We start from the raw sequence: 22,304 nt of genomic DNA on the forward strand, positions 1-22,304 counted from the left end.
CCCATCGGGGACTCAAAGGGGCTCGTACTACATGGCGTATGCGTGATGTTTCTGATAGTTTGGTAGTGCAAAACATATTGCAGGTGACTATTAAACCATTTCCAGATAATATATTCTGTTATATTAAAAAAAATATAAATAAATAGCACCTGTTTTAAATTTAAAGCGATGATTCATAGTAGGATACTATAATGGCAATAAGGCAATATCTATCGAATATACTTCAACTTTGAGGGAACAATTTCTCGCCAGTCACCAAAACAATGTGTGTGTTTCGCGGGCAAAGTTTCATTAATGGAAAGCCACCGCAAGCTATTCGAGTTCAGCAATCTTCTGCGGACCCAAGGCTATCCCAGAATTGTCAATTAATTTTTTAATTAAATTGTCAATAACACTACTTATGTGTTTGTCGAGCAGCAGAGCCATCAGAAGCGAGTCATTCCGGCAGAAATCATTCCCGCTGCGCAATAAACGGCAACTGTTGTTTGCCAGCGAGTTGCCCACATTTATTGACCATAAGGCATAAGCTCCTTAAAAGCAATCTCAGTGTCCTTTGCAACTGCAGTGGCTCCTTGTTTGTGGCAGGGACTTTAATGGGCCATTCGTGGGAAGGGATCTCAATACCGGGGAGTCGCACCTGCCAGCGCATATACGATGTACGCTATATGGCTTTGTCCCCGTCCTCAGCCAGCTGGCTGTTCCCAGAGCTTTGTTGACGTTCCCTGCTCTGCGTTCGGTGCGGATGCTTTGCATGTGCTGCTTGCTGGAGACCCAGCCAACAGCCAACAGCCCCCAGCCCAAAGTGAAGCCCGTCCGTCCTCCATCACATCTTGCCTCTTCCCCCAACCTGAACCTGAACCTGAAATCACTTAATCAGTTTATGCAGCACAAATTTGCCCTGGCAGAGTGGGCTCGGTGTTTTGCATTGCCTTTCGCTTTTTCCTCGGCGCTCGCAGGCTCTATTCGAACGTAATGCCTTTGTAAGTGGCATTAATTTGATGCTGCTTAATGTCTGCTAGTGCCCTCGCCCACTGCATTAATGGAATTTAAAATAAATTTCATTTTTGGTTATCTAATTTCGCGGACTGGTTTTCCATTTCTCTGCTGGATATAAAATGAAGGGAGATACTCGAATAAGAATTCCATGACTATTGTAATTGCTAATAAAAATCTTATTCTTGAAAAACTATTAAACAAGATTGGCCTTATTTTATAAAATATTTTAAATACATTAAACAAATGTCACTTAACATTCTTCTCGTCCACTTTGATTGATTTTCATTTTCATAGTACAAATCGCTTTACGTTTTATATTTTTAAATTGCAGCAAAGTGTTTGCTCTATAGCTTTGTAAAAAAAAAAAACAAATATGTGGTATTGTTTGCTTTGTAGCATGGTAAATAAAATAATTTTAAAATCCATTGGATTTGCGTGGCCCGAGGGGCTGGCTGTCACCTCCTGGTAAATAATTTCGAGTTCATATCTGTGCGGCGGCCCCTGTCGAGGATTTCAAGGCCTGGGCGTTTTCACTTTCGGTTTCCAATTACACACAGTCGCGCTTCGCCAGCTCGCTCTCTCACGCTCCACGACTCTCTCTATTTTCCGACACGGACACGGACACGGACACAGATACGCACACGCTTAGCTTTAAAGTGTGGCCCGGATTCGGTGCGCCACCATCCCAGGCCCCATCCCGGCTAAAGTGCTAGTCAAACCCGACCCAAGTCCTTGCCCAAATCCCCGTGTCCACGCCCATTCTCCTGACCGTGACACAATTTCCATTGTCGGGCATCCGCAGTAACGGCAGTAAGAGCAACAGCATCCCCGGGTACACAGCTGCCTGGTGACCTGCTCCAATTCCGCAGACTCCATCCAGCTGGAGCACCAAAACACTATCCTGACCCCGAAAACATGGCGAACAGGTGCTGGGTGCTGGGTGCTTTGTGCTGGATGCTGGGCATCGCAAATTGGACACTTGTTGGCCCCGCCGCCAATGACAAAACACATGACTCACACATCGAGAATTTTGTGGGTGATTATCGTAGGATTTATTATCATTTGGTGATTTGATTTAAGGCTCTACCTTGTACATTACAATGATATATAAATACATTGACCTACTCGCGTAGATCAGGACTCCTTTGAATGTCTGCGAGTGATTTCCTCCGTACTGTGTCCGTTGCGTTTGGCAAAACACTTGCCGAGTCAACGTTGCGTATGTATAAAATATATATATAGTATAAACATGTATCTGGGTTGTGTATGTACAACAGACTGCCTTGTACAACTTGCGCCTGACTTTCGCTTAGTTTGCAATTAACATTTTGAGCAACAAATTTATGCAGCATCATGCAGAAGTCGTCGTGTTCACGCTTCCTCAGCTGTGATGTTCCTGAATATAATAATGCTAATTAGGCGATGGTGGGGCGATGGATTCGAATGATAGATGGCAAGATGGAGCGTCAACAAACTTAATATCCAAAGCCCTTCTCATCTTCTTAATATATATTAGGGTGCGCCGTTTCACATGCCTAAGGAGCACCTTATCGTCAAACGAAGAATAAGGAATATTTAAAAACAGCTAAAATTAACTTAGAAACTAATAAGCATGTTTTGGTTTGATCGCATGAGTGGAAAGGAAATGAAAAATGAAATAATGATAAACGGTCCACCCCAATACGCATTTGTATAAGTACACCAAGAAGCTTGGCTCGAGTCGGATGAAATATTAAATCTGATTTAAGGCCAGGCAAGGCAATCTGCTGCTCATACGCACAACATCCGTACACACTTGTGTGCCTTACATTACGTGGGGCTATAAAATTAGGTACATATACAGTAATAACTATAACATTTTAAAAAATCTGTACTTTTTCAATTCACACAAACAACAAACATTTGCTAATAGCCGAAAATTATGCTACGATTCTCAATTCGTTTTGGTTGTTTTTTACCGCGTAATACTCAAAGCGTATCTATAATCTAGGGATTCTTGGGTTGATTCTTCTTGGTTTCTTATTTACTTGGTTTTACAATAAGGACACTAGTGAATTACATTCAAATGGTTGATGGGAAAGCGACCAGCCGAAACTTTGAGAGAAGTCTAGCAGGAAAGACAAGACAACGACAGCGAACGTTGCAAAAGTAGCAACGATGGTGGTGGCTCCTACTTCCGGTTCCGTTTAGTTCTGCAGCGCGGCTCGCAGGAGACTGTCCAGAGTGAGCTGGATGGTCCCATTGGCAGCTGCCTGCAGAACGGATGGCGGCTTGGGCAGGGCCGGAAACATTGTCGGTGCTCCCGCTTGACTGCTCTTGCCGCCCAGGCATTCCATGCCAGTGGTTGCCAGCGATTCGGGCACGGGGGCGTGGCATTTGCTGGGCGGCAAGGGGGTCGTGGGCAGGGGGCTTTTCGATTTCTCGATTTCGGGTTTCTGCGGCTGGTCCTCTCGAACTGGCTCCTTCTCCTTCTCCTGCTCCTTTTCCAGCTTCAGCTTTTCTTTCTGCTGTTGCTGGGCAATCGCAGTGTTGACCTTGTTCCACAGGTTGCTGATGACAGCGGCATCCTTTCCAGCAGCTGCCGTCCGCTTCGCAATCTTTTCGATGAAACTCTCGGTTTCCGGAGCGGGACTCACTGTGGTTTCCACCACGTTCTGATTCTGCTGCAGCTGACCGCCATCGCTGCGTGTGTGCGAAGTGAGGCGGGGTCGTATTTGGGGTCGCTCGGAGGGCAGCTCCGGTAAAGTGGCGGATACAGCCAGTCCCTGACTCACTAGTTCCAGCATGATGCGCTGTGTGATGCCCAGGACCATCGGCTTCTTGGCCTCCGTTATGTAGGCCTCCCACTGCTTGGGTTTGCTTTCATCGTTGCTTCCCGTCGGCTGGCGGCGCAGCTTGGCCCGCATGGCCTCGACGGCGAGCGCAGCTGGAGCTTGCTGCCCTGATCCGTCCGGCTTGAAGCTGACCATATCGTAGACAAAGTCCTTGTTGACCGCCTTAACCCTTTTGCGAATCGGGCGCTTCTCCTGGGAGTACTCGCCAGAGTCGGGTGAGATTTGAGTGCGTGACTTGCGACGCTTTTTACTTGGCGCGGGAGTGGCTTCCGCCGGCTCCTGGCCGGGTTCCTCCTTAACTACGGCTGTTGGTGATAGTGGTCTCGCTTCTCCCGCTGGTTCTATTACGGTTTTGGCACGCTTTAAGCGCCTTTCGTAGGTCTTAATAGGGGGCTTGGCCTCCTTGGCCTCTATAGCTCCCAGCTCCTCCTCCTTGTCCAACAAAATGATGTCCCCATCGACATCGTCGCGAGAGTACTCGCACTCATGAGTGGACACGTACTGTTCCGTTAGTTGGTCGCGATCTCCTTCTATCTTGTGGGTGAAACCTAAGTGGTTAACGATATCGTAGCGCCTGAAGGCGCGATATTCGCACAGATTGCAGCCGAAGCGGCGAGCGCGGTAGTGGAACATGGATATGTGACGGCGTAGGTTGCCGAGTGCATTAAACTGCTTGTGGCAGATCTTGCAGCGGCAACGCAGCTGCTTCTCCACTGGCACATTGCGCTTCTTCTTGGCCTTGCCCTTGACATCTTCCGGGTCCGCAGTGGATTCCGGACCAGCTCCAGCCCCGGGCTCGTGATCTTCGTCGGTGTTGGACGCTTCGTCACTCGCAGAGTCCGTTTCATGGGTCAAATTTAGCTGGTCCAACGACACTGTGTGCAAGACAGGGGCAAACGAGTCATTTCGCTCCGGTAGATCAGCAAACATGTCATTAAGAGTAATTTCCTCTCGCTTGATCGTATTGTTTTTCGGTAAATCTATGGCCGCAGTTGGTTCCTCATCGGCTGCATCTAGACTGGAATCATTACTCTTTACCTTAAGTTTTTTAACGGAGGGAGCCGGCTTGGCCAGCGCCTCTTGCTTCGCTCGACAATTGAGCAGGTGGGTTGACAGAGCAGCGCGACGTTCAAAGGACTTTTCGCAGTATATACACAAAGACATGATCTTACGATGCTCACCACTGGCATCCAATGGCTCCGGAACGTAGCCTACTACGTCGTCGGAGAATTGCAGGCGCTTCAACTCACGGCAGGGGCCCTTGGGATGAATATCTCCTTGCTGCACGCGGCGCTTGAGGATTGTGTTCCGCATCATGCGAATGCGACGAGTTGGTTTCCTGAAAAAGGGTTTTTAATACACAAGAATTAAATTCAGTTTTGAATTAATTACATCTCTGCGATCCCGAACACAATATATTATTTAGAACATAACTCCAATTATAAAATTAAAGCGTAGCTTTAAAATAAATTTAAAGTTTCCTTCACATTCTTAGACTGCAAATTTTAAAGACAATTTTAATTAATTAATTAATTAATTAATTAATTATTATTTACCCCTACAACTTTTTTATCACTCAATTAGTTCATAACGTCAAGCAGATAAATAAATAAATCAATAGATTTTTACCCATATTATTTGAAATTAATTTGAAGAATAATAAATGCATAATCCATCTTTACGTACTTGTGATCCTTGGATAGATGGCGAATAACTGCGGCGGCCTGCAGAAAAGTTAGCGAACAGGCGGGACACTGAAACACAAATGCCGATGATGAGTGATGCTTCTGAATGTGCAGCTCCAGCGTTTTTTGCGTCTGAAAAGTCAGATTGCCTGTGAACAAAAATGTAAATATACTAGCTGATTTCAAGGCCTATTTGGATGGTCAGCATTACAGATCTCGCAGAAGATGCTAGTCTCCGTTTCGTCGCTGATCGACTGCTCGCCATTTTCGCCGGAGTCGCTGCCTCCTTGGCGTTCCAACTTGATGGTGGCCAAGGCCTTGCCGTCGGGTCCCACAACGGTATCAGCCGGATTGAGCATACGGTGCACCTCATCCAGCTCCGTCCGTATGCTGTCCTCCTGGTCTACCTTGACGGTTTGGTAGACTGCCTGGCTGGAAGTGGGCACCGACTCCAGCTGAAGAACCGTGGGGGAGCTACGCCTGGCCTGTAAGGGGGCCTTCTCGCGTCGGAGACGCTCGATGACGCCACTAAGGTCGCGTATCCCTCCACCTCCAGCCCGTATGGGACGCACCTCTCGAGGAACTGGCGAGCATCCCGTGCTCCTGCTTCGGAGCATGTGCTCAATATCCTGCGGCGACGGACCGCCACCTGTTTGTATGATCATCGTGGAGTTCTGATCCTGTTGAGAAAGTTCGCAGCGATTAGCAAAAATCCCGTGGCTACAATAACCAAGTCATGGGGTTGTCTTTACTGCCCACTCACTGTGTATCCATTGCCGTTTGCTGACCGAGCGCTGACGCAGCAAAAGATGCGCTTATGGCTGATGAAATTGGCCAGGCTGCGGAACATGTTCCGGCACACTTTGCACTCGTAAATCAGGCTGCACTCCAGGCTTAGCAGCTGACGCACCTAAGGGAAAGGGGCTGTTATCCGGGGAAGTACCGAGTTGAGGCAAAGGAGCTTCCGCCATTATGGGCCGGAGCTGAGTCACGTACTCCACTCGGGAGAGACTCACCTCGCTGGTGCCATCCTCGTATGCCCGGCGCGCCTCCTCGAATCCCGTGTGGGCGGTGCGCAGTGGGCGCTGCAGCAAGCTGATGTCGTCACCGTTGTGGGCCATCTGCTCCTCTTTAAAAGTGTCCGAGTTACAGCGCGAGCTGCGCTTCCTCATGGTGCTGGTTTTACACGCCGCTTCTGCTCCTTTTGGCCGAATTCGCTTACAATCCCAACGCACTGCTCTTCGGGTCGATTTCGGCCAAGTGCGGATCTTAATATGTTTCTAATTCGCGATCAAAGTGGTTTTCCAATTCGAATACGGGCCTGCATCTTGCATTTTTTGTAGGGATGTGAAAAATATAACTAAATAGCATATATCGATATTTTTGGAAAAAAAATATCTTATCGTGATTTTCTCGGACTTATAACTTCATATCGATGAATTCTGATATGGTTGCTTTCTGGTTTTTATCTTGAAATCTTTAAACGAAAGAGTAGGCGCCTTGTGAAAACAAAAAATATATGATTTAAATGTTTTTTAAATTACTAAAGTTCTCATTATATCGTGTATATGTATATGGCTACATATTTCTTAGAACTTTTTAGATACGAAAATAATTGTACATATATGGGACGACAATTCTGACACATGGGAAATAAATTTAAAAAATTGTGATTGTAATTCGTTTTTTCACACGCATTTATAATTTTTGCGACAGTAATAATAAGTTTATTCTGAATTAAACATTTGCAATAGAAACATTAGAATAAGGCATTTTAATCAGAAATGTTTTATTTAATTCTTTACTTCTTAACAGTAGTTTGAACATATTATTTAGATGTTATTTTCCTTGAATTAAAAGTTTTCGAGATGTTTACTCTTATATTGTTTCGAATAGGAATATTTTTAAAATTTTAAAATTTTTTGGAAACGATATATGTACCATCGACACTATATCTTGAAAAAGTTTGCACAGCTACGTATACTGCGCAGGTTGTTGCCTTTGACGTAAGAAAAGCTTACGGAACGGTAGCAAGTCTAACGTTACCAATATCGTGCGGGCATATTTTTTTATTTTAAAATTTTAAAACTAATCAACATTTCACATTGAAAATTAATTTTTTTTATTTATGTTGTTTGAGTATTGAGTAACTTTCAGTTTGTAAACATGTTATTTTCATTTGTCACTAGTAAAAAATTGTAAATTCACTACATTTTATGTACCTTTTGTTAGATTATATACAATTCAATTTTATGATTTCAACCATTAAATATGCTTAGAAAATTAAGCTGAACTACACTCATATAATTAAAAAAATATCTTAAATTATGTTTTTGTTTGCATAATGACACAAAGATCTTTTGGCGTTTAGCACATGGTCACACTGATGACTTGAAAAAAAACAGTGACCGGAATAAAGCTCATCACATTAGTTTCACTCATAAATTAACTTACAGAACACACAATGGCCTGTCCAGGATTTGGTGAACTGAACATACCGTCATCACGCGCCTTTTGGGACGATTGCGAAGAGGATGAGCTGGAGAACGTGAAGCCGGTCGAGAAGTGCGCGATTTAAGTTTGTTAACTTGTTGTTAATCTCTAATATTTAAAGGCTGCAGCTAAAATTTGATGGTGAATCGACGGGTGAAGTTGCCCCCGTAGAGAGTGATCTTCTGGTGATCGTTGAAGGTACCAGCGTCACACACTTTGGCACTTCCCTGCTGGCAACGGACTCCAAACGCGTGTGCGGCATTCCTGCCAAAACCTCGTCCCTGCACTGGAACCCTTCGTCCAAACAGCTGCTGGCCATCGTGGAGGAGGACTTGACTAGCAGCGGCGAGGTCACTGAGCTCTTGTTGCCCTACGTCAAGCTGGCCAAGAAAGTGATCACCCTTACGCTCAAGCCAAAGGTAGAGTTTAAAAGCGAGGATATTCAGCTGTACCGAGATGACATAGCTATTGTGCGAGGCGTGGGTGTGAACAAAAAGGATGTTACTGAATTGGAGGCTCCCAACTTTATTGCCGGAGTGGCGGCCGGAGGTAAGTGGTCCTCACAGCTGCACAGGACTATGTTTTATCCCGCTTTCACCTATCCCTTCTTGCAGTTGCCAGTTGGCGCGACGAAGAAGAGTTGCCGGTGAACTCTTTTGTTGTCTACACTGACAAGCTGCCCCTGGACACCACTGCTGCTCAGCCAGTGATTAAGCTGCTCCAGAGTGTGGGCGTATCCTGCAGCTCCAAGTACATCCCCCCGCGCAAGGAGAACTCCTATCTATACATGTGAAACTACTTTTGGCTGTGTTCTTTCTAGATTTAATTTTGTAAAAATGTTGCGGTTGCGGAATAAAAAACAAATTACTTCAGTACTTCAAAAATGCTGAGATTCACCTCGCGTCGGCGCTGCTCCATATGCGCCTTGGCGATGGCGATGAATTGTGGCCGAGAAAGCATCGAGTAGGCAGGGACCAGCAAAGAGGAGGCCAGCATGTGCAGCTCCTTGTGCCCACTGCTAAACAAATCAATTCCCAGTTCCAGGGCGCTGCCAAAGTCCGATTCATCTAAGGCTATATTTGCTGCATTGGCCAACGGCTGCAGTTTCTCCAGCACTGCCTGTTTGGCAGCTCCGTTATCGATGTCCTTATGCTCCAGCATGGCCAACATCTTATTGAGCTCGGCGTCGCTGACGGGCAGTGGACGATAGCCAAGCTGCGTCTTCCGATCGAAAGGCACCACTATCCCGGCCCGGTGAAATGTCTTGGCCACCACTCGTTTATTGCGCTCTCGCTGCAGTCGGTCCAGCTGGGCCAGCTCAAGGGAATTGTCACTCAAGTATTTTGGTACTGCTTTTTTAGTTCCTGCCAACTGTCCGGCTGAGAAGGGAGTGGGCACAAAGTCGTGTTCCAGGAAGTAGAGGAACGCGTCGAACGCATTTCCAGCCACAAACTTAATCTCGCAGCCCTTGGCAGTGTCGCTTCGGGCAATCAATAGGTTCTCCTTGTCCTGCGGCACATCTCGCCAGTATCCATAGTGAATCCCTGTACCTCGACGCACAAAGATCGTCTGAAACTCGGGTGGATCGTAGTAAAAACGCCAGTGCCGCAGGTAGTCCCCTGGTTCACCCAGTTTTGCTCCATGGAATCTGCCGGCCAGAAATTCAAAGGGACCTACCAACTGCAACTGGAATACTTTGTCGAGGTGCTCTAAGATTGCATCCTTAGGCTTCGAAGGATCGCTTTTTAGGCCAGTAACAAATTTCCAAAACTCGTAAAAGTCCAAAGGCATTTCGACAAGGAATTTGTGCCTGATAAACTCGTTGGATTCGCAGAGATTGTCGTACTCTTTTTGCACGGACAGGCGTATGCGCTTCTCTAGGATTTCCATGTAGTTCTTCCCGGATATGTTGCTCATGGCCTCCTTGTGAAGCTCCGCTGTTTCGGACTCATAGCTTCCCTTGGGTTCTTCCTTGTGCTCCATTTCTGCGCTCGAGCAGCTTGTGTTTGGCTCAATCTTTTCCTCTGGCTGCGAGAGCAAATCTTTTTCTTTTTCTTTTTCTTTTGGTTGCGAGGATGCACTTCTTTTTGGCGCCACTTTTTTGCTCTCTGCGCCGTCTCCACGTTTCTCGTCTAGCTTTTCTGGATGATTATATTTGGACAAATGAGCAGCATTACGCTGATAGCATTTGTCCCAGTATTTGCAATCCTCCTTTGGCATTCCCAAATTTAAAATAAACAACTTCGCGATATGTGCGATACAACTAACAAGAATAACAAGTTTTCAGTAGCGCAGGCATAAGTTTCAGCGGGGAATCGGTTATCTGTATAAAAACATAAAATACTGAGTCTTAGTAATCGTGTTAAAGAAAACATCCCAAATGCAGCACGACAGCAAATGAACAAGAAAATATAAAATGTTACGAGGTTTTTAATATTAAAAAGAATTTGTTTTTAATTTCAGTTTTCATAGACCCCATATCGCCCCACACTACGCCTATGGCAATTCGAACACACCCCCAAATTGCGTTTGAGTGTTGAGAAGTGCCGGCAAAAAGTGCCGGTGAATGGCAAAAAAAAACTGCTCTCGATTGCAATTGATATTTGTTTTTTTATTTAATTATTGTAGTTCATTCAATGAATACAAAGTTTGCGAAAGAATCGAAATGTTGATGGTTGGGTGGTTAGTACAGTTACAGTTGCGTATGGGCAAACATTTTAAAGGGAAACACTATTCTAAACATCCATATGGAACATGACTAATCCTCGACAGCGCACATTACTGAGTAAACGCACTCCTCCTTGTTAATCAAGTGACAGGTCTTGTTCACCAGGGACATCAGTTGGTTTACGTCAGTGGCCCAGTTGTTCAGGATGTCTGAGGCGGTCTTCTTTTGGGTGAAGTAAATTATGCCGGCGGGACGGTCAATCTTCACTCGGATGGTGTCGCTGTTGGCCAGCTTGGAGAGGTACTCTTCGCAGCGGCTGGTAGGCAGGTTTAGTAGCTCGCTCATGCGCGCCAGGTGCAAGCGGGAATAGTACATGGCAATTATGCGAATGTTCTGTGGGTGCACCATATGAATTATTATCGGAGAAAAGAAAATCTTTACAAATGTAAACCTACATGCTCTATGAGACGATCCTTAAGTTCGGTGATGCACTTCTTGCCGTGCTTAGTGCTATCTTTGAACATCTCATTCTCGGCCAGCACCGTGCCAAAGTCTGCATTAAATGTGTCGAAATTAATCAGCTCCTTGGACATGAATAGACGTAGAATTTCTCTGATGGAATGAAGAAAAAATCAAGTTCTGCAATAAGATTTAGGTTCTAAAACACCTACTTGTAGGCAGGCACTTCTTCCAGCTTTTTGTTTTTCGAGAGGTGAGCCATCATGTCGCTCTGTTCGTTGTCGAAAGGAGCCAACACGCAATAAAGCACGGCACAAACGAGTTTTTCTGTGAGCTCCTTCTTCTGTTCCTCGGTCAATTCAACCTCGACTTCGGGCTCTGCGACGACCTCCGGCTTCTTGTCCTTGTCGTCTTCCTCCTTCTTCTTTTTGTCGTCGTCCTTCTTCTTTTGTTCATCTGTGGATGCGGCGGAGTCCACGGGTGTTAGGCCTGTCTTTTTGCGCGGCGGCTCTGCAATGGCCTGGTAATGACGTGAGGTTTTCAGGAAGGACGTATCCCTGTTTAGCTGGATCATCAGGTAGTAGAACTTCAGCTTGAGATCGTGCTGCGCCGGATCATCGAAGAACTTGATGCTGATCTTCTTGGCGATGATTTGCGTGGAAACATAGTCTTCCTTCAGCAGACAAAGGCGCATCTGCTCAAGTATAAGCTCCACCTTTTCGCGCTTGTCCATTGAGCCATAGGTCTCAACTTGCAGCTCCTCCATGACAGTGGCCGCACCGGCGACGTCGCCATCAGCCTCTTTAATGTCGGCCAAGATCTTGGTGAGCCGGGCCCGTTCGATCTCAACGTAGATCTTGCCCTCAGTGACCGAGCGCAGTGTGTCGATCAGCTTCAGCTTGGTCTCTTTGTCAGGCGTCTTGTCCACATACGTGACGCACTCTTGGATCATCTTGACGACGGCTTGTTTCAGCTGGGAGCGCCGACGCACTAGCAAGGACACATATTCGTTAAGGGCATTCCAGTTGGAAGCGTCGAAGCAGATCTGGCAAATTGCCACCAGCACGCGCGAGCAGGAGACCATGTCGGCGCCCAGTCGCGTCTGCTTCTCCAGCTGCAGCATCATCTCGATGGCTTCGTGGAAGGCGTCCGGTTTCTTCTTGGCCAGCTCTTTGGCAAGTGGAATTTTCTCATTGCAGGCAGGCTCGTAGTCTACCTCCATTTTGGTGATGCGGCCGCCATCGAACAAATAGGTGTCCATTGTGCTCTAAAATGCAGTTTACCTGTATATTTTCCGCTATGACAAGGCATTTTTTACCACTCACCTCGCGTTTGCCCTTGTCTTGCCGCAAAATTTACTGAAACTGGGTTTCTTTGGCAAATTAATGCACACTGTCTTGTTATCAACCTAGTTGGTTCGCCAGATGATCTTGGATACTTTGCTAGATGCGAAAGCGGCTTTTTTGTAATAATATCTCTCTGCACAAATTCTGCTTACAAATGCTGTGTTAAGTTGGCTGCGCGAGTTTGGTAGTGTTGAGAAGTGTTTGCTGGACGGGTCGATTTAAATTTTGAAATGTTAATGTTAACACAAGCAAATTTGAAACGTCACATTTAGACACATTTTTGAAAAAGAAATTAGGTATGGCACATTTTTTGACAAAGCAATGGAAGAATGCGAAGAGAAAAACAGAGCGGTAAGTTTACGTAGAGTTGTCATGGGTGAAAATAAGAAATTTTATTATAAAAAAAATGTTGATGTTCAAAAAAAATAATACAACATTATTGAAGTAAAATCAATATGTTGACATTATTAAGTTATGTAGAGATTTAAAAAAAATATACATTAATAATAAAGAGATAAAAATTGTTTAAACTTTATATGGTAGTTTGGATTCTGTTTTCCGCGGTTAAACAATAGATATATCGAAATAGCTGACAGCCCTGAATGTGGGGTGGTTATCTCGCGTTGTTCAACACCATTGGCATCAATCTTTGTTTAGCCGCGAAAATTTTGCCAAAAACCCGCAAACGCCGAATTGTTTTGTACGAAACGTGCATTCTGATTGTATTTTATATAAATAGATGCCTTGGCTTTAACTTTATATCCATCAGCAAAAGGACAGAAAGGATCTCCTGCACTACTATTTGCGGAAATAAGCTAATTGTTGGTTCTGGAAATTTTGCAAGATGGCACAAATTGAGGAATACCAGGACTTGGTGATCGATGCCTTGGAAGTCGTGGAGTTTAAGTTGAGTAAGTGGCCAGACTTTGGTTCGAGACAGTCCTGTAATGTTTCTGTTTTTAGTTCGCGACAAGGCGGACATCAACAACGACGCCCTGATCTTCCACCCCGCGATGGCCCACCAGATTTTTGGCGAGTCTGAAACTATCTTTGGCTACCAGGACTTGCATGTGCGTGTAATGTACACGGCAGGACCTTTGCACATTTACCTGGGCGTCGAGTACGGAAAGCGAGTAAACGAAATATCTGGTGGAGAGATCAAGGCCGACGACGTGGTCAGCACGATTGCCCAGAGTTTGCCAGACGGCTGCTACTTCATCAACCTCGATGAGTTTCTGAAGACACTGGACAAGGCTGACAAGTTTCAGCCGTTCGGCGAGAAAATTGGCGAATACACCCGGACATCGGACGACGGCAGCGAACGTCTCTTTGAGATCTACCAGTCCGACTACAAGAGCTCCTCATTCCTCAAATTCTTCGCCCGGTTACAGACCTTTATTTTGTGGTTCGTAGACGCCGCCTCATACATAGACACCGATGACCCACAGTGGTGCTACTTCTTGTGGTAAGTAACATAGCGAAGGATAAGAAAATTGGTTTATAGTCCGATTGCTTCAAAGTAGTATTTTATTTAATCTAAGTAAGTCTTTTGTTTTATAGTTCTTTCCGTTCCTGTTACAATTTTATTGCTCTTTTTGTTTTTTTAGCTACGAAAAGTACAAGAACAACGATGGTCAATGGCAGTATGCCACAGCTGGCTACACCACGGTGTACGAGTATTACGCATATCCGCAAAACAAACGACCAAGGATAAGCCAGATGCTGATATTGCCGCCATTCCAAAAGTTAGGCCTCGCGACCCAGTTGGTGGAGACCATTTACAAGTTTTATCAGTCGCAAAAAAATGTGGTTGATATCACAGTGGAGGATCCATCTGAGGAGTTCCAGCGACTGCGAAACTTTGTGGACGCTCGGTCGTGCAAAGAACTAAAGTCGTTTGCCCGTGCCGAGATTGTCAAGGGCTTCAACAAGGAGATGGTGCGGGAAGCTCGTGAAGCCTTGAAACTTAATCCCCGGCAAGTGCGAAAGGTGTACGAACTGCTGCGTCTCTTTTACACCAACGTAAATGATGAAAAGGAGTACCGGCCCTATCGCTTGGAAGTGAAGAAACGACTAAACGCAGTTTATTATAAGCAGCTCAAGGATCTGAAAAAAATGGAGCGCTTCAAGATGGACACAGAGATGCTGCGGGCTCGACTGCCAACAATAAAGCAACGCATGGAGCAGCTTCAAGAGGAGTACAGTGTGGTCGAGCAAGACTACCAGAGCACCATTGCCAAATTGAAAGCCTAGTTGGTCTGTGGATCCAAGGGGTGTTGAGTAATTTATTTCGTTTTTCCTTTTCAAATATGTTGATTACAAAATACATTATGTTGCTATAAGCCTATGGTAGGATTCTTTTGAATAAATATTAAAAATTACATATGGTTTCAGTGTATATATCATAGATTTATAAGATATCAGATTACCGAGTGCACGTACATAAAGGGGCAATGCTGGGCGTGGGGCACTTGAGCAATTAAGCGTATATAAAACACAAAACAAATTACGGCTAACGATTACGGTTTATACAGATTAAAAAGTATTGCAATTGAGACTTGGAAGTACGCTTGGGATACGATCATCGAGGTTGCTGGGCCAGCAGCCCGTACAACTAGCAGGACCCGTACTCCTCCATCCACTTTTCGAAGCGGGCCACGTCGTCAGCGGACACAGACTTCTTGGTGCGCTGCCGGGCGTCCTGGAAGTCCTGCAGCGTGATCGGCTGGTCCACCTCCTCGCGGCGGATCTGCTTGATCTGATCGGGTGTGCGCCCGGAGATAAGGCGCCTCATGGCCATCATGGAGGCGTCTCGGCACACGTTGCTTATGTCTGACCCCGAGTAGCCCAGCAGCTCGTCTCCGATCATTCCCGTGTTCAGGCTGGGCGACAGGCAGACGTCCTTCAGGCAGAGTTTCAACAGAGCTGACCGGGTGTCCTCTAAAAACATACAAATAAATATAAAGACATATAACATTAATTGCAATGTCTCAAAACCTCTTCAGACTTTCTTTCCGTCCACTTACCATTTGGGAGTGGGATATAGATTCGCTTCTCAAAGCGTCTCCGGAAGGCCTCATCAATGTCCCACGGGTGATTGGTGGCCGCCAGCACCATGATCACCTTCTCCTCTTGCATACTGGCATTGAGTCCGTCCATCTGGATGAGCAACTCGGCCTTGAACCGTCGACTGGCCTCGTGCTCCGAATCGCTGCCTCTGGAGGCGCACAAGGCGTCGATCTCGTCGATGAAGATGGTGCTGGGGGCGTAGAAGCGAGCCATCTCAAAGAGGAGCCGCACCAGCTTCTCACTCTCGCCCCGATACTTGGAAGTCAGGGTCGAAGAGGACACGTTGAAGAAGGTTGTGCCGCACTCTGTGGCCACCGCCTTGGCCAGCATCGTTTTGCCAGTGCCCGGCGGACCCACCATCAATACTCCGCGCCATGGCCGGCGGATTCCCTTAAAGAATTCCGGCATGATGACCGGAAGGACCACCGCTTCCTGTTTCAGTACGAATAAAAGCAAATAAGTTTGGGTTTCCTGTTTCTTTTATGAAATATGTATTTTTTAAATAGCTAAAAGGATAAGTTCATTACTGGTGTAAAGTTTGTTTATCGTATTAAATTAAATATTTTTTTAAGTAGCATTACTTTTTAGAAATGTAATTCTGGTTCAAGAAAGTAGCTTTTCGGTAGTCATACATTAAAGTATCGACATTTTTATATCCTTGCAGAGCAAAGGGTATTATAATTTCAGTCAGAAATATACTATATACTATAGACTATATCGGATAGCTAAAAAAAATTATTACTACGTTGTTTTAACTACTATCGAATTTCGAATTAAATTTTATCAAAATCGGCTAGCTCAATGATGTAGCTGCGATAGAAAAGATCAAAAAATATATATATGTATGTACATATAAATAATGAAAAAAATTCGTAAAGTGTTTTTTTTTTATCCCATGAGCATGATTTTCAAAATGTGAAGTTTTTTAATGACCCTTAAATCGAGAAAACAATTTCATTAAAATCCGACAACGTTATCATATAGCTGCCAAAGGAAAGATCGAAAAATCTATATAGAAAAAAAAAATCTGATGGAAATAAAAAACATATATGTATATATAAGCATCGGCTTGCCGAAGTTAGTTTCCTTTCTTGTTTTAATTGCATTACCTTTGGATTATATGTGTCATAAACTCTTAATTATTTTGACATGATTATGAAATATGTTCGCTCAGTTAAATCCCGAACGGAAGAGAAATTTTATTTTAACTCAATTTTCAAAACGAATTTTGTAATATAAATTTGTTCTTGCAATAGCTTTGTCAAATGAGTATTAAATTTAACCAAAATTGTTTGTCCAGGCATCTTTTAAATATATTATGATTGTTTGGTCTTAACAAAGAAATTGGTTGGTCAAGTTAATAGTTTCGAACGGAAGTGAACAGATTGGTTGGTCAGAAGTCTGATCTCCAACAGGCACAGAACTCACCTGGAGTATAGTCTTGGCCTCGTTGAGTCCAGCCACGTCGGTCCACTTGATGCACGGATGCCTCTGCAGGATGTCCTTCTCGAGTGTGTCCACCAGATGGGCCTCGTAGCCCAGCGGCGAAAAGTGCTTGGCCTTGGTCTTCGGCGAGCACTTGGGCGTGTTGTGGGTGGTGGATATTGACTGGGCGTGCGAGTTGTCCTCCAGCGAGGTGGTCGCGTCCTGGTCATCCGAGTTCGAGTTCTCGTCCAGCGAGTTCTTCTTCACGGGCTTGTGCTTCAGGGTTAGCTGCGTGTTGGTGCTGAGCTTCCGGGCCCGCAGGCGCTCCACGGAGCGACTCTTCCTCAAGGCGGCGGTCATGGCGGATGCCCTTGGCGGTCTACCTAACCGCATGGCGCCCATGCTGCTAACGGGGGTGGGTGCACCAGCTCCAGCTCCGGCCAAGCCCACATTCCCGGCACTGCCGTGGTGGCTCTGGCCCAGGCTGCTGCTGTTCGCGTTGCTGCTGATGGAGGGCAGTGTGGGCTGGAGCTCGGGATCACGGCGTCTCAGGGAGGACACCCATCGGTTGTCCTGCTGCTGCGATGGGAACGCCATCTGGGGCGTCTGACTGGCTCGCGGCTGGGGTGCCACTTCTGCGGCGGGGACTGCGTTTCATTAATGACTTTGTCCTAGACCCCGCATCCCCGGAGCACTCACCTTGGGTGGGCAGTCGCTGCTTGCTGCGCAACGGAACGCTGCCACCAATACCCAGTCCCCCGGGAGCATTTGGGCCCAGGTTGTTGATCGGACGATGGCGCTCCGCTGTCGACGAGTGTCCACTATCCGAACCCTTCTTCAAGCTGGCGTTGCGAGAGGGCCGACTGGTGGCCGTGATCTTGGTGAAGCCAAAAGGGGATAGCGAGTCCAGGATCAGGGAATCCATCATCCGGGCCATGTGCGACAGGCTCGTCGGAGGTGTGGATGAGCTGCAAAAATAAGATGAAATGTAGGTGATTGTTCCTTAATGGCATTTAAATTTTTTCTCATATCTCATGTCCAATAAACATACGAAAAGTTTAGTAAATTGAGTTAAAGTTACTTAGACTTATAAATAAAATACAATAGGAAGAACACAAATAGAAAATATAATAATTATAATAAGTGAACTTTCTCTTTGTGAAATAGCTTGTCTTCGGTAATATTATCGCATTTTTTAATTTGGTTTTTTTTATGTAACAATACAGTTCAAGTAATGCAATAATTTCCTAAATTAAATGTACTTTTACGGCTTTAAATAATTTATAATATTAATTTGTGTATGAAAAAAGTAGTACTAAATAAATCTAACTTGTAAAACCTGAATCGGAGCTATAGGTATTTTTAAATAGTAAATGTTTTGCTAAAAAACTTAGGGCTCGAATCTCATTTCCACCAATGAATTGCTAAAGTGGTAAGCGCTTCCTTCATTTTCCTTTCTTGTGGATTGTATAAAATAAAAAAATATTAATACACCAAACCCTTGTTAACTTTTTCCAACAACAAATTAAATTTTATTTATCTTTAAAAAGCGCCAACCGGAAAAAACCCATCAAAACCACATAACGCAGACTAAATAATGCCCCTAAGGGCTCATTTTTAAAACTTATGGCTTAGTGTCCATAACTTTTTGGTAGCTCCATGGCGGTTGCCATTCAACTTGGCCATGTCGCAAAGGTCATTTGCTTTATCAGCCGCGGACAAGTGCTTTGCGTGTCCTGGTGTGTGCATATATTGGTCGGATTCCTCGTGTCTAGCCGTCTAATATTAGCTAGCCCTAGCCGCAGGGTTCCTTCATCCCCACCCCTTTCCCCTTCCCTCTGTTGACAACGGTCGGGAATTTCCAGGAAACGAAGAGTTTTGTGGAGCCTCCCAAGGGGCCGGCTATTCAAACGGCAGGTGAGTTCAATAAACTCTTTGGCTCTCGGCCAGGTTATTGACGTGCCGGCGACAATTGTTAACTTTTGTATTCGCATTCGAATTGTTTTTTTGGCATTTGCATGCGTCATTCGATGGCATTAAAGTCCTTACGGGTGTTTCGCCGGCAACATTGTAAATCTCGATCTGAAAAGTATGCCGCAATATATTTTACGCCAGGCTAATTAAGTTGGCAGCAGCAGCAAGTCCATAATTCCCGGCCATATTGCCTGACTCCTGGCACATCCGCCTGTGTTTAAGTACATTGTGGGCTGTACTCGTTCGAATTTGGGTTAATGCTTCCTTGTGCTCGCCCACGATTTCCCATTTCTGATTCCTGATTGAAGCGATTAGTCAAGCGACTAACTAGGCCAGTGCCTATTTGCCCTATATAATATTCAAGAATCAACGTGCCCTAATCTAGGAATTACTTGCATTTTAATTGACCCATTGATTGATTGGCAAAGTGTTACAAGGCCGGAGCGAGCGTGAAAAACAACCAGGCTTGGTAAAGTCCAATGATGGCGGAAATCCTTGGACTCTTGGTTATGATGGTCTCTTTAAAATTCGTGTCACCAAAGGTGTTTATGCTAATTTCTACTCGATTGAGCCATTGGCACAGCAAAGAACAACGTTTTGCCTTATGCAAATTACAGCAAATAACAATTATGACTGGCAGAATTGCAGGCCAGCACGGAGCACAATGGTCAAGAGGGAACACTAGGTTGAATACGACCAAGAAATCCTTTTTAATGACTGGATTATTAATCAATTGTCGGGTCAAGGAACTAAAAACAATTACGACCTCAACTGTTTTTCAGTTGCTTCTATGAAATTTCAATAAATTTGTAATAAATAGGCTTTGCTGAATTAGTGAGAGATTGAATATCGAATTCGCACTTTACTGTATACCTAATCAATTTCTTCGTAAGTCGTCCAAGGCTTTCAGCAACAAATAATTACAGGTTGACTTTTTTGGCATGCTCAAAATTTGGCAAGGGAACAATAATATTTTATGAAATGGCTGCAATTGGAGTAGAATACTAGAAAAGTTCTTAAAATGTCCAACAACTTATCGGGTTATTTATAATATTTAAAGACACTTTAAAGAGATTTAAAACTCAAACTTATTTCTTCTGTTAAAGAAGCAGGTAATCCAAGACTATTTGAATGAAGAAATATTTTTCGCATTGTTTCCAACTAGCCCTGAACACAAGTACTTAACATTACTAAACATTTTTTAACATTTTTAGTTAATCTACAACTTCGAGGAAAACAGTTTTCGCAGCGATGCTTTAAATTATATTCAGGGCTTTTGAAATGTAATAAAATCGGCTCTTTAACAGTGGAGAATTTCTTAACTTGACTGATTTGAGATTGGGTTTCTTGGTATTGAGGAGGTGAATATGCTTTCGAGGAACCCGAATCCTGGGAATCCTCAAAAGCCCTTACCACTGGTGCAGGTCCCAGAGCGAGTGATATGGAGTGTGCCGATAGGTGGAGACGAAGGGCACCGCCACCTCGTACTCCACCTGGACGTTGGGCGGCGACTGGGGCCGCACGGAAACGGCGTTGGAGCGCTCCAGGGCGGGATTGGAGCTGGTCAGCGAGCGCTGGCGCATGAAGGGATGCGATCCCGTCTGCTGCGGCTGGTTGTAGAGATTCGGATTGTTGTTCAGCAGCTGGGCGACCCCGCCGGCCGGAGCCACCGAGGGCTGGCCCATGCCGAACCAGTTCTGGGCACTGGCGTTGAACATGGAGCTGTGCCGGCGACAGACAGATAACGACGGGACAGACACTTCACTTTGAATTTTAAAACACACGCGATGGGGTCGAGCGGAAACTTGGCTGCCTGACAGTCCTCGCCAGGACACCTCGATGGCTGCCTGGGAAAAGTCGAGAGCGCGACCGAGGAGGCTAGGCGTCCACCTGACGACTCAAGGGTTGCGGGCCAACTGACCGCTCGACCGGACTACGCGTCCACAACAAAGGCGACCGACCAGCGCACACATTCCGAACCGGGTAGTTTTCCAAGTTGGCTGTGTGCGTCTATGTGAATGCGAATTGAGGTTAAAGGAAGTTTTGCTGGGCGCTGTTTGGGGGCGGTTTCAATCATGGTAATTTACAGGGAAAGGGTACCATAACTTGCAAGAAAAATAATAAAAATAGCCGTGGGATTGAACGTCTTGAAAGTAAATACAGGGACTATTCAGACTTAAAAAGGATTAAGCTGCTTTAAAATGTTATTAAAGCTAAAAAGTATGCCCTTTCTCTTAAATTAAAATGTTTATAGCACTTAAGTGAAAAATTATTTAAACATGGTTTACATTTTCTAAAGCACTTATTTATTCCAGAATTAATTTATTGAATATTTTTCTGTTAAAAACTTTGCCAGAAAATACCAATATCTTGTTGCTCAAGAGCATTGAAAGGACATCAGAGCTTCGATATGCCCCACTGCTTTGGCAACTCCTTGTGTTACCCAACGCCGTGGACTGTGGTCAATGCACGCTAGCCGCTGGCACAAGATTCCATCGATTTCTGGGGAAAGCAAGGCGTTACACTCACTTATGTATGCCGTGTATTTACTCAAATGGCAGCGGCTTCTTAATAATTTGCCGGCAATGTTATTTAATGGCGGGCTTGCATGCGGGCGGAGAAAGCCGGTTCTCGAGTTGGCCTGCAATCGGGGCTCCCGAAAGGTATAGCATACCTTCTAGAGCAGCGAGAGGAAGGGGCCTTGAGTGGTTTGTCAACATACGTGAGCGCAGTCCGGAAACCCAGGGCAGAGCCACAAGCGAAGGTCGTTTTGGATGCGCACGTATAGTATATCTGTATCTGAAAATCAGCTGCAGCCGAGATAAAAATCGATTTCGAGGCCGACAGTCATGGAACGCTGGAGTGTCCCGGCACGCCTTGCTCCTCCACTGGCTACCCTTCACCCACCCCAGCGAATCACTCACCCCGCAGAACTCATCACGGGCAGGTACGTGGAGGTGGAGTCCACGGTGCGAATGGTGGTGTTCCCCCGCAGCACAATCTTCTCGCGCGTGGTCCGCCTGTAGGTCGTCTCTTCGCCGCGCATTCTGGTCCGCTGATTGCTTCAATTTTTCGAACAATTTTGAATTTTTCACAACTATTTTTTGTAAGTTTTCTTGTTTACTTTGCTCCGAAACGGTGTGTTGGAAAATTTTGCATCTGTTCTTCGCACGGCCAACGTCAAAATGGGGATTCAATGAGGATAGAGAGCGTGCAAAGGACGAAAGGATGCTGCGAAAGCTTTGGCTCTCTGCCCCAGCTTTTCTCTCTTGTTTAACTTCCTGGCTCTCCAGCGGTAATTGTAAACAATTGCGCAATTTTCGCCTGCTGTTGCTCCTCCACTCGCCTCGATGCA

The 22,304-nt window shown here is 45.3% G+C and overlaps 6 protein-coding genes across 10 annotated transcripts; 2 read left to right on the plus strand and 4 right to left on the minus strand.

The window, feature by feature from the left end:
* Positions 1–2,030: 2,030 nt before the first annotated feature.
* On the minus strand, positions 2,031–6,881 carry LOC108090195 (zinc finger protein 800). The gene is made up of 5 exons (XM_017188782.2): positions 6,532–6,881; positions 6,279–6,425; positions 5,727–6,195; positions 5,517–5,664; positions 2,031–5,169 (listed from the first exon to the last, which is right to left on the minus strand). The coding sequence occupies exons 1-5, from the start codon at positions 6,685–6,687 to the stop codon at positions 3,183–3,185; spliced, it is 2,907 nt and encodes a 968-aa protein (XP_017044271.1). The 5' UTR covers positions 6,688–6,881; the 3' UTR covers positions 2,031–3,182.
* Positions 6,882–7,890: 1,009 nt separating this feature from the next.
* On the plus strand, positions 7,891–8,883 carry LOC108090220. The gene is made up of 3 exons (XM_017188813.2): positions 7,891–8,080; positions 8,130–8,557; positions 8,623–8,883. The coding sequence occupies exons 1-3, from the start codon at positions 7,980–7,982 to the stop codon at positions 8,799–8,801; spliced, it is 708 nt and encodes a 235-aa protein (XP_017044302.1). The 5' UTR covers positions 7,891–7,979; the 3' UTR covers positions 8,802–8,883.
* On the minus strand, positions 8,815–10,307 carry LOC108090219 (histone PARylation factor 1-like). The gene has a single exon (XM_017188812.2). It carries the CDS (start codon positions 10,226–10,228, stop codon positions 8,873–8,875), a length of 1,356 nt encoding a protein of 451 aa, XP_017044301.1. The 5' UTR covers positions 10,229–10,307; the 3' UTR covers positions 8,815–8,872.
* Positions 10,308–10,598: 291 nt separating this feature from the next.
* Positions 10,599–12,679, minus strand: LOC108090176 (26S proteasome non-ATPase regulatory subunit 12). Its single transcript, XM_017188759.2, has 4 exons — positions 12,461–12,679; positions 11,348–12,402; positions 11,132–11,288; positions 10,599–11,069 (listed from the first exon to the last, which is right to left on the minus strand). Exons 2-4 carry the CDS (start codon positions 12,394–12,396, stop codon positions 10,767–10,769), a joined length of 1,509 nt encoding a protein of 502 aa, XP_017044248.1. The 5' UTR covers positions 12,397–12,402; positions 12,461–12,679; the 3' UTR covers positions 10,599–10,766.
* A 426-nt stretch (positions 12,680–13,105) lies between these two features.
* On the plus strand, positions 13,106–14,862 carry LOC108090177 (histone acetyltransferase type B catalytic subunit). The gene is made up of 3 exons (XM_017188760.2): positions 13,106–13,392; positions 13,445–13,946; positions 14,089–14,862. The coding sequence occupies exons 1-3, from the start codon at positions 13,326–13,328 to the stop codon at positions 14,732–14,734; spliced, it is 1,215 nt and encodes a 404-aa protein (XP_017044249.1). The 5' UTR covers positions 13,106–13,325; the 3' UTR covers positions 14,735–14,862.
* Positions 14,863–14,987: 125 nt separating this feature from the next.
* On the minus strand, positions 14,988–22,287 carry LOC108090175 (katanin p60 ATPase-containing subunit A1). Of its 5 annotated transcripts, none has more exons than XM_017188756.2 (6): positions 22,074–22,287; positions 21,874–22,011; positions 17,675–17,943; positions 16,979–17,622; positions 15,508–15,982; positions 14,988–15,421 (listed from the first exon to the last, which is right to left on the minus strand). In XM_017188756.2, exons 1-6 carry the CDS (start codon positions 22,106–22,108, stop codon positions 15,096–15,098), a joined length of 1,887 nt encoding a protein of 628 aa, XP_017044245.1. In that variant the 5' UTR covers positions 22,109–22,287; the 3' UTR covers positions 14,988–15,095. The 5 variants fall into 5 exon arrangements, with proteins under 5 accessions (XP_017044245.1, XP_017044246.1, XP_017044247.1 ...); XM_017188757.2 differs by having other exon boundaries at positions 16,979–17,610; positions 22,074–22,286; XM_017188758.2 differs by having other exon boundaries at positions 21,874–22,286.
* Between the last annotated feature and the right edge of the window lie 17 nt (positions 22,288–22,304).

The sequence above is a fragment of the Drosophila ficusphila genome, unplaced genomic scaffold, assembly GCF_018152265.1.
Source record: "Drosophila ficusphila isolate 14025-0441.05 unplaced genomic scaffold, ASM1815226v1 contig_791, whole genome shotgun sequence".
Lineage (NCBI taxonomy): Eukaryota > Metazoa > Arthropoda > Insecta > Diptera > Drosophilidae > Drosophila > Drosophila ficusphila.

Excerpts from the sequence above, each read along its gene's own strand:
- LOC108090195 (XM_017188782.2), bottom strand. The coding sequence starts at position 6,687 with ATGAGGAAGCGCAGCTCGCGCTGTAACTCGGACACTTTTAAAGAGGAG. Across the intron at positions 6,196-6,278 it reads CAAACGGCAATGGATACACA|GATCAGAACTCCACGATGAT; the intron begins GTGAGTGGGCAG and ends CTTTCTCAACAG. Across the intron at positions 5,170-5,516 it reads CATCTATCCAAGGATCACAA|GAAACCAACTCGTCGCATTC; the intron begins GTACGTAAAGAT and ends ACCCTTTTTCAG.
- LOC108090220 (XM_017188813.2), top strand. The coding sequence starts at position 7,980 with ATGGCCTGTCCAGGATTTGGTGAACTGAACATACCGTCATCACGCGCC. Across the intron at positions 8,081-8,129 it reads AACGTGAAGCCGGTCGAGAA|GCTGCAGCTAAAATTTGATG; the intron begins GTGCGCGATTTA and ends TAATATTTAAAG. Across the intron at positions 8,558-8,622 it reads TGCCGGAGTGGCGGCCGGAG|TTGCCAGTTGGCGCGACGAA; the intron begins GTAAGTGGTCCT and ends CCCTTCTTGCAG.
- LOC108090219 (XM_017188812.2), bottom strand. The coding sequence starts at position 10,228 with ATGCCAAAGGAGGATTGCAAATACTGGGACAAATGCTATCAGCGTAAT.
- LOC108090176 (XM_017188759.2), bottom strand. The coding sequence starts at position 12,396 with ATGGACACCTATTTGTTCGATGGCGGCCGCATCACCAAAATGGAGGTA. Across the intron at positions 11,289-11,347 it reads GAAGAAGTGCCTGCCTACAA|AGAAATTCTACGTCTATTCA; the intron begins GTAGGTGTTTTA and ends TCATTCCATCAG. Across the intron at positions 11,070-11,131 it reads AGGATCGTCTCATAGAGCAT|AACATTCGCATAATTGCCAT; the intron begins GTAGGTTTACAT and ends GTGCACCCACAG.
- LOC108090177 (XM_017188760.2), top strand. The coding sequence starts at position 13,326 with ATGGCACAAATTGAGGAATACCAGGACTTGGTGATCGATGCCTTGGAA. Across the intron at positions 13,393-13,444 it reads AGTCGTGGAGTTTAAGTTGA|TTCGCGACAAGGCGGACATC; the intron begins GTAAGTGGCCAG and ends TTCTGTTTTTAG. Across the intron at positions 13,947-14,088 it reads CAGTGGTGCTACTTCTTGTG|CTACGAAAAGTACAAGAACA; the intron begins GTAAGTAACATA and ends TTGTTTTTTTAG.
- LOC108090175 (XM_017188754.2), bottom strand. The coding sequence starts at position 20,667 with ATGTTCAACGCCAGTGCCCAGAACTGGTTCGGCATGGGCCAGCCCTCG. Across the intron at positions 15,983-16,978 it reads AGGCCAAGACTATACTCCAG|GAAGCGGTGGTCCTTCCGGT; the intron begins GTGAGTTCTGTG and ends GTACTGAAACAG. Across the intron at positions 15,422-15,507 it reads CTATATCCCACTCCCAAATG|AGGACACCCGGTCAGCTCTG; the intron begins GTAAGTGGACGG and ends GTATGTTTTTAG.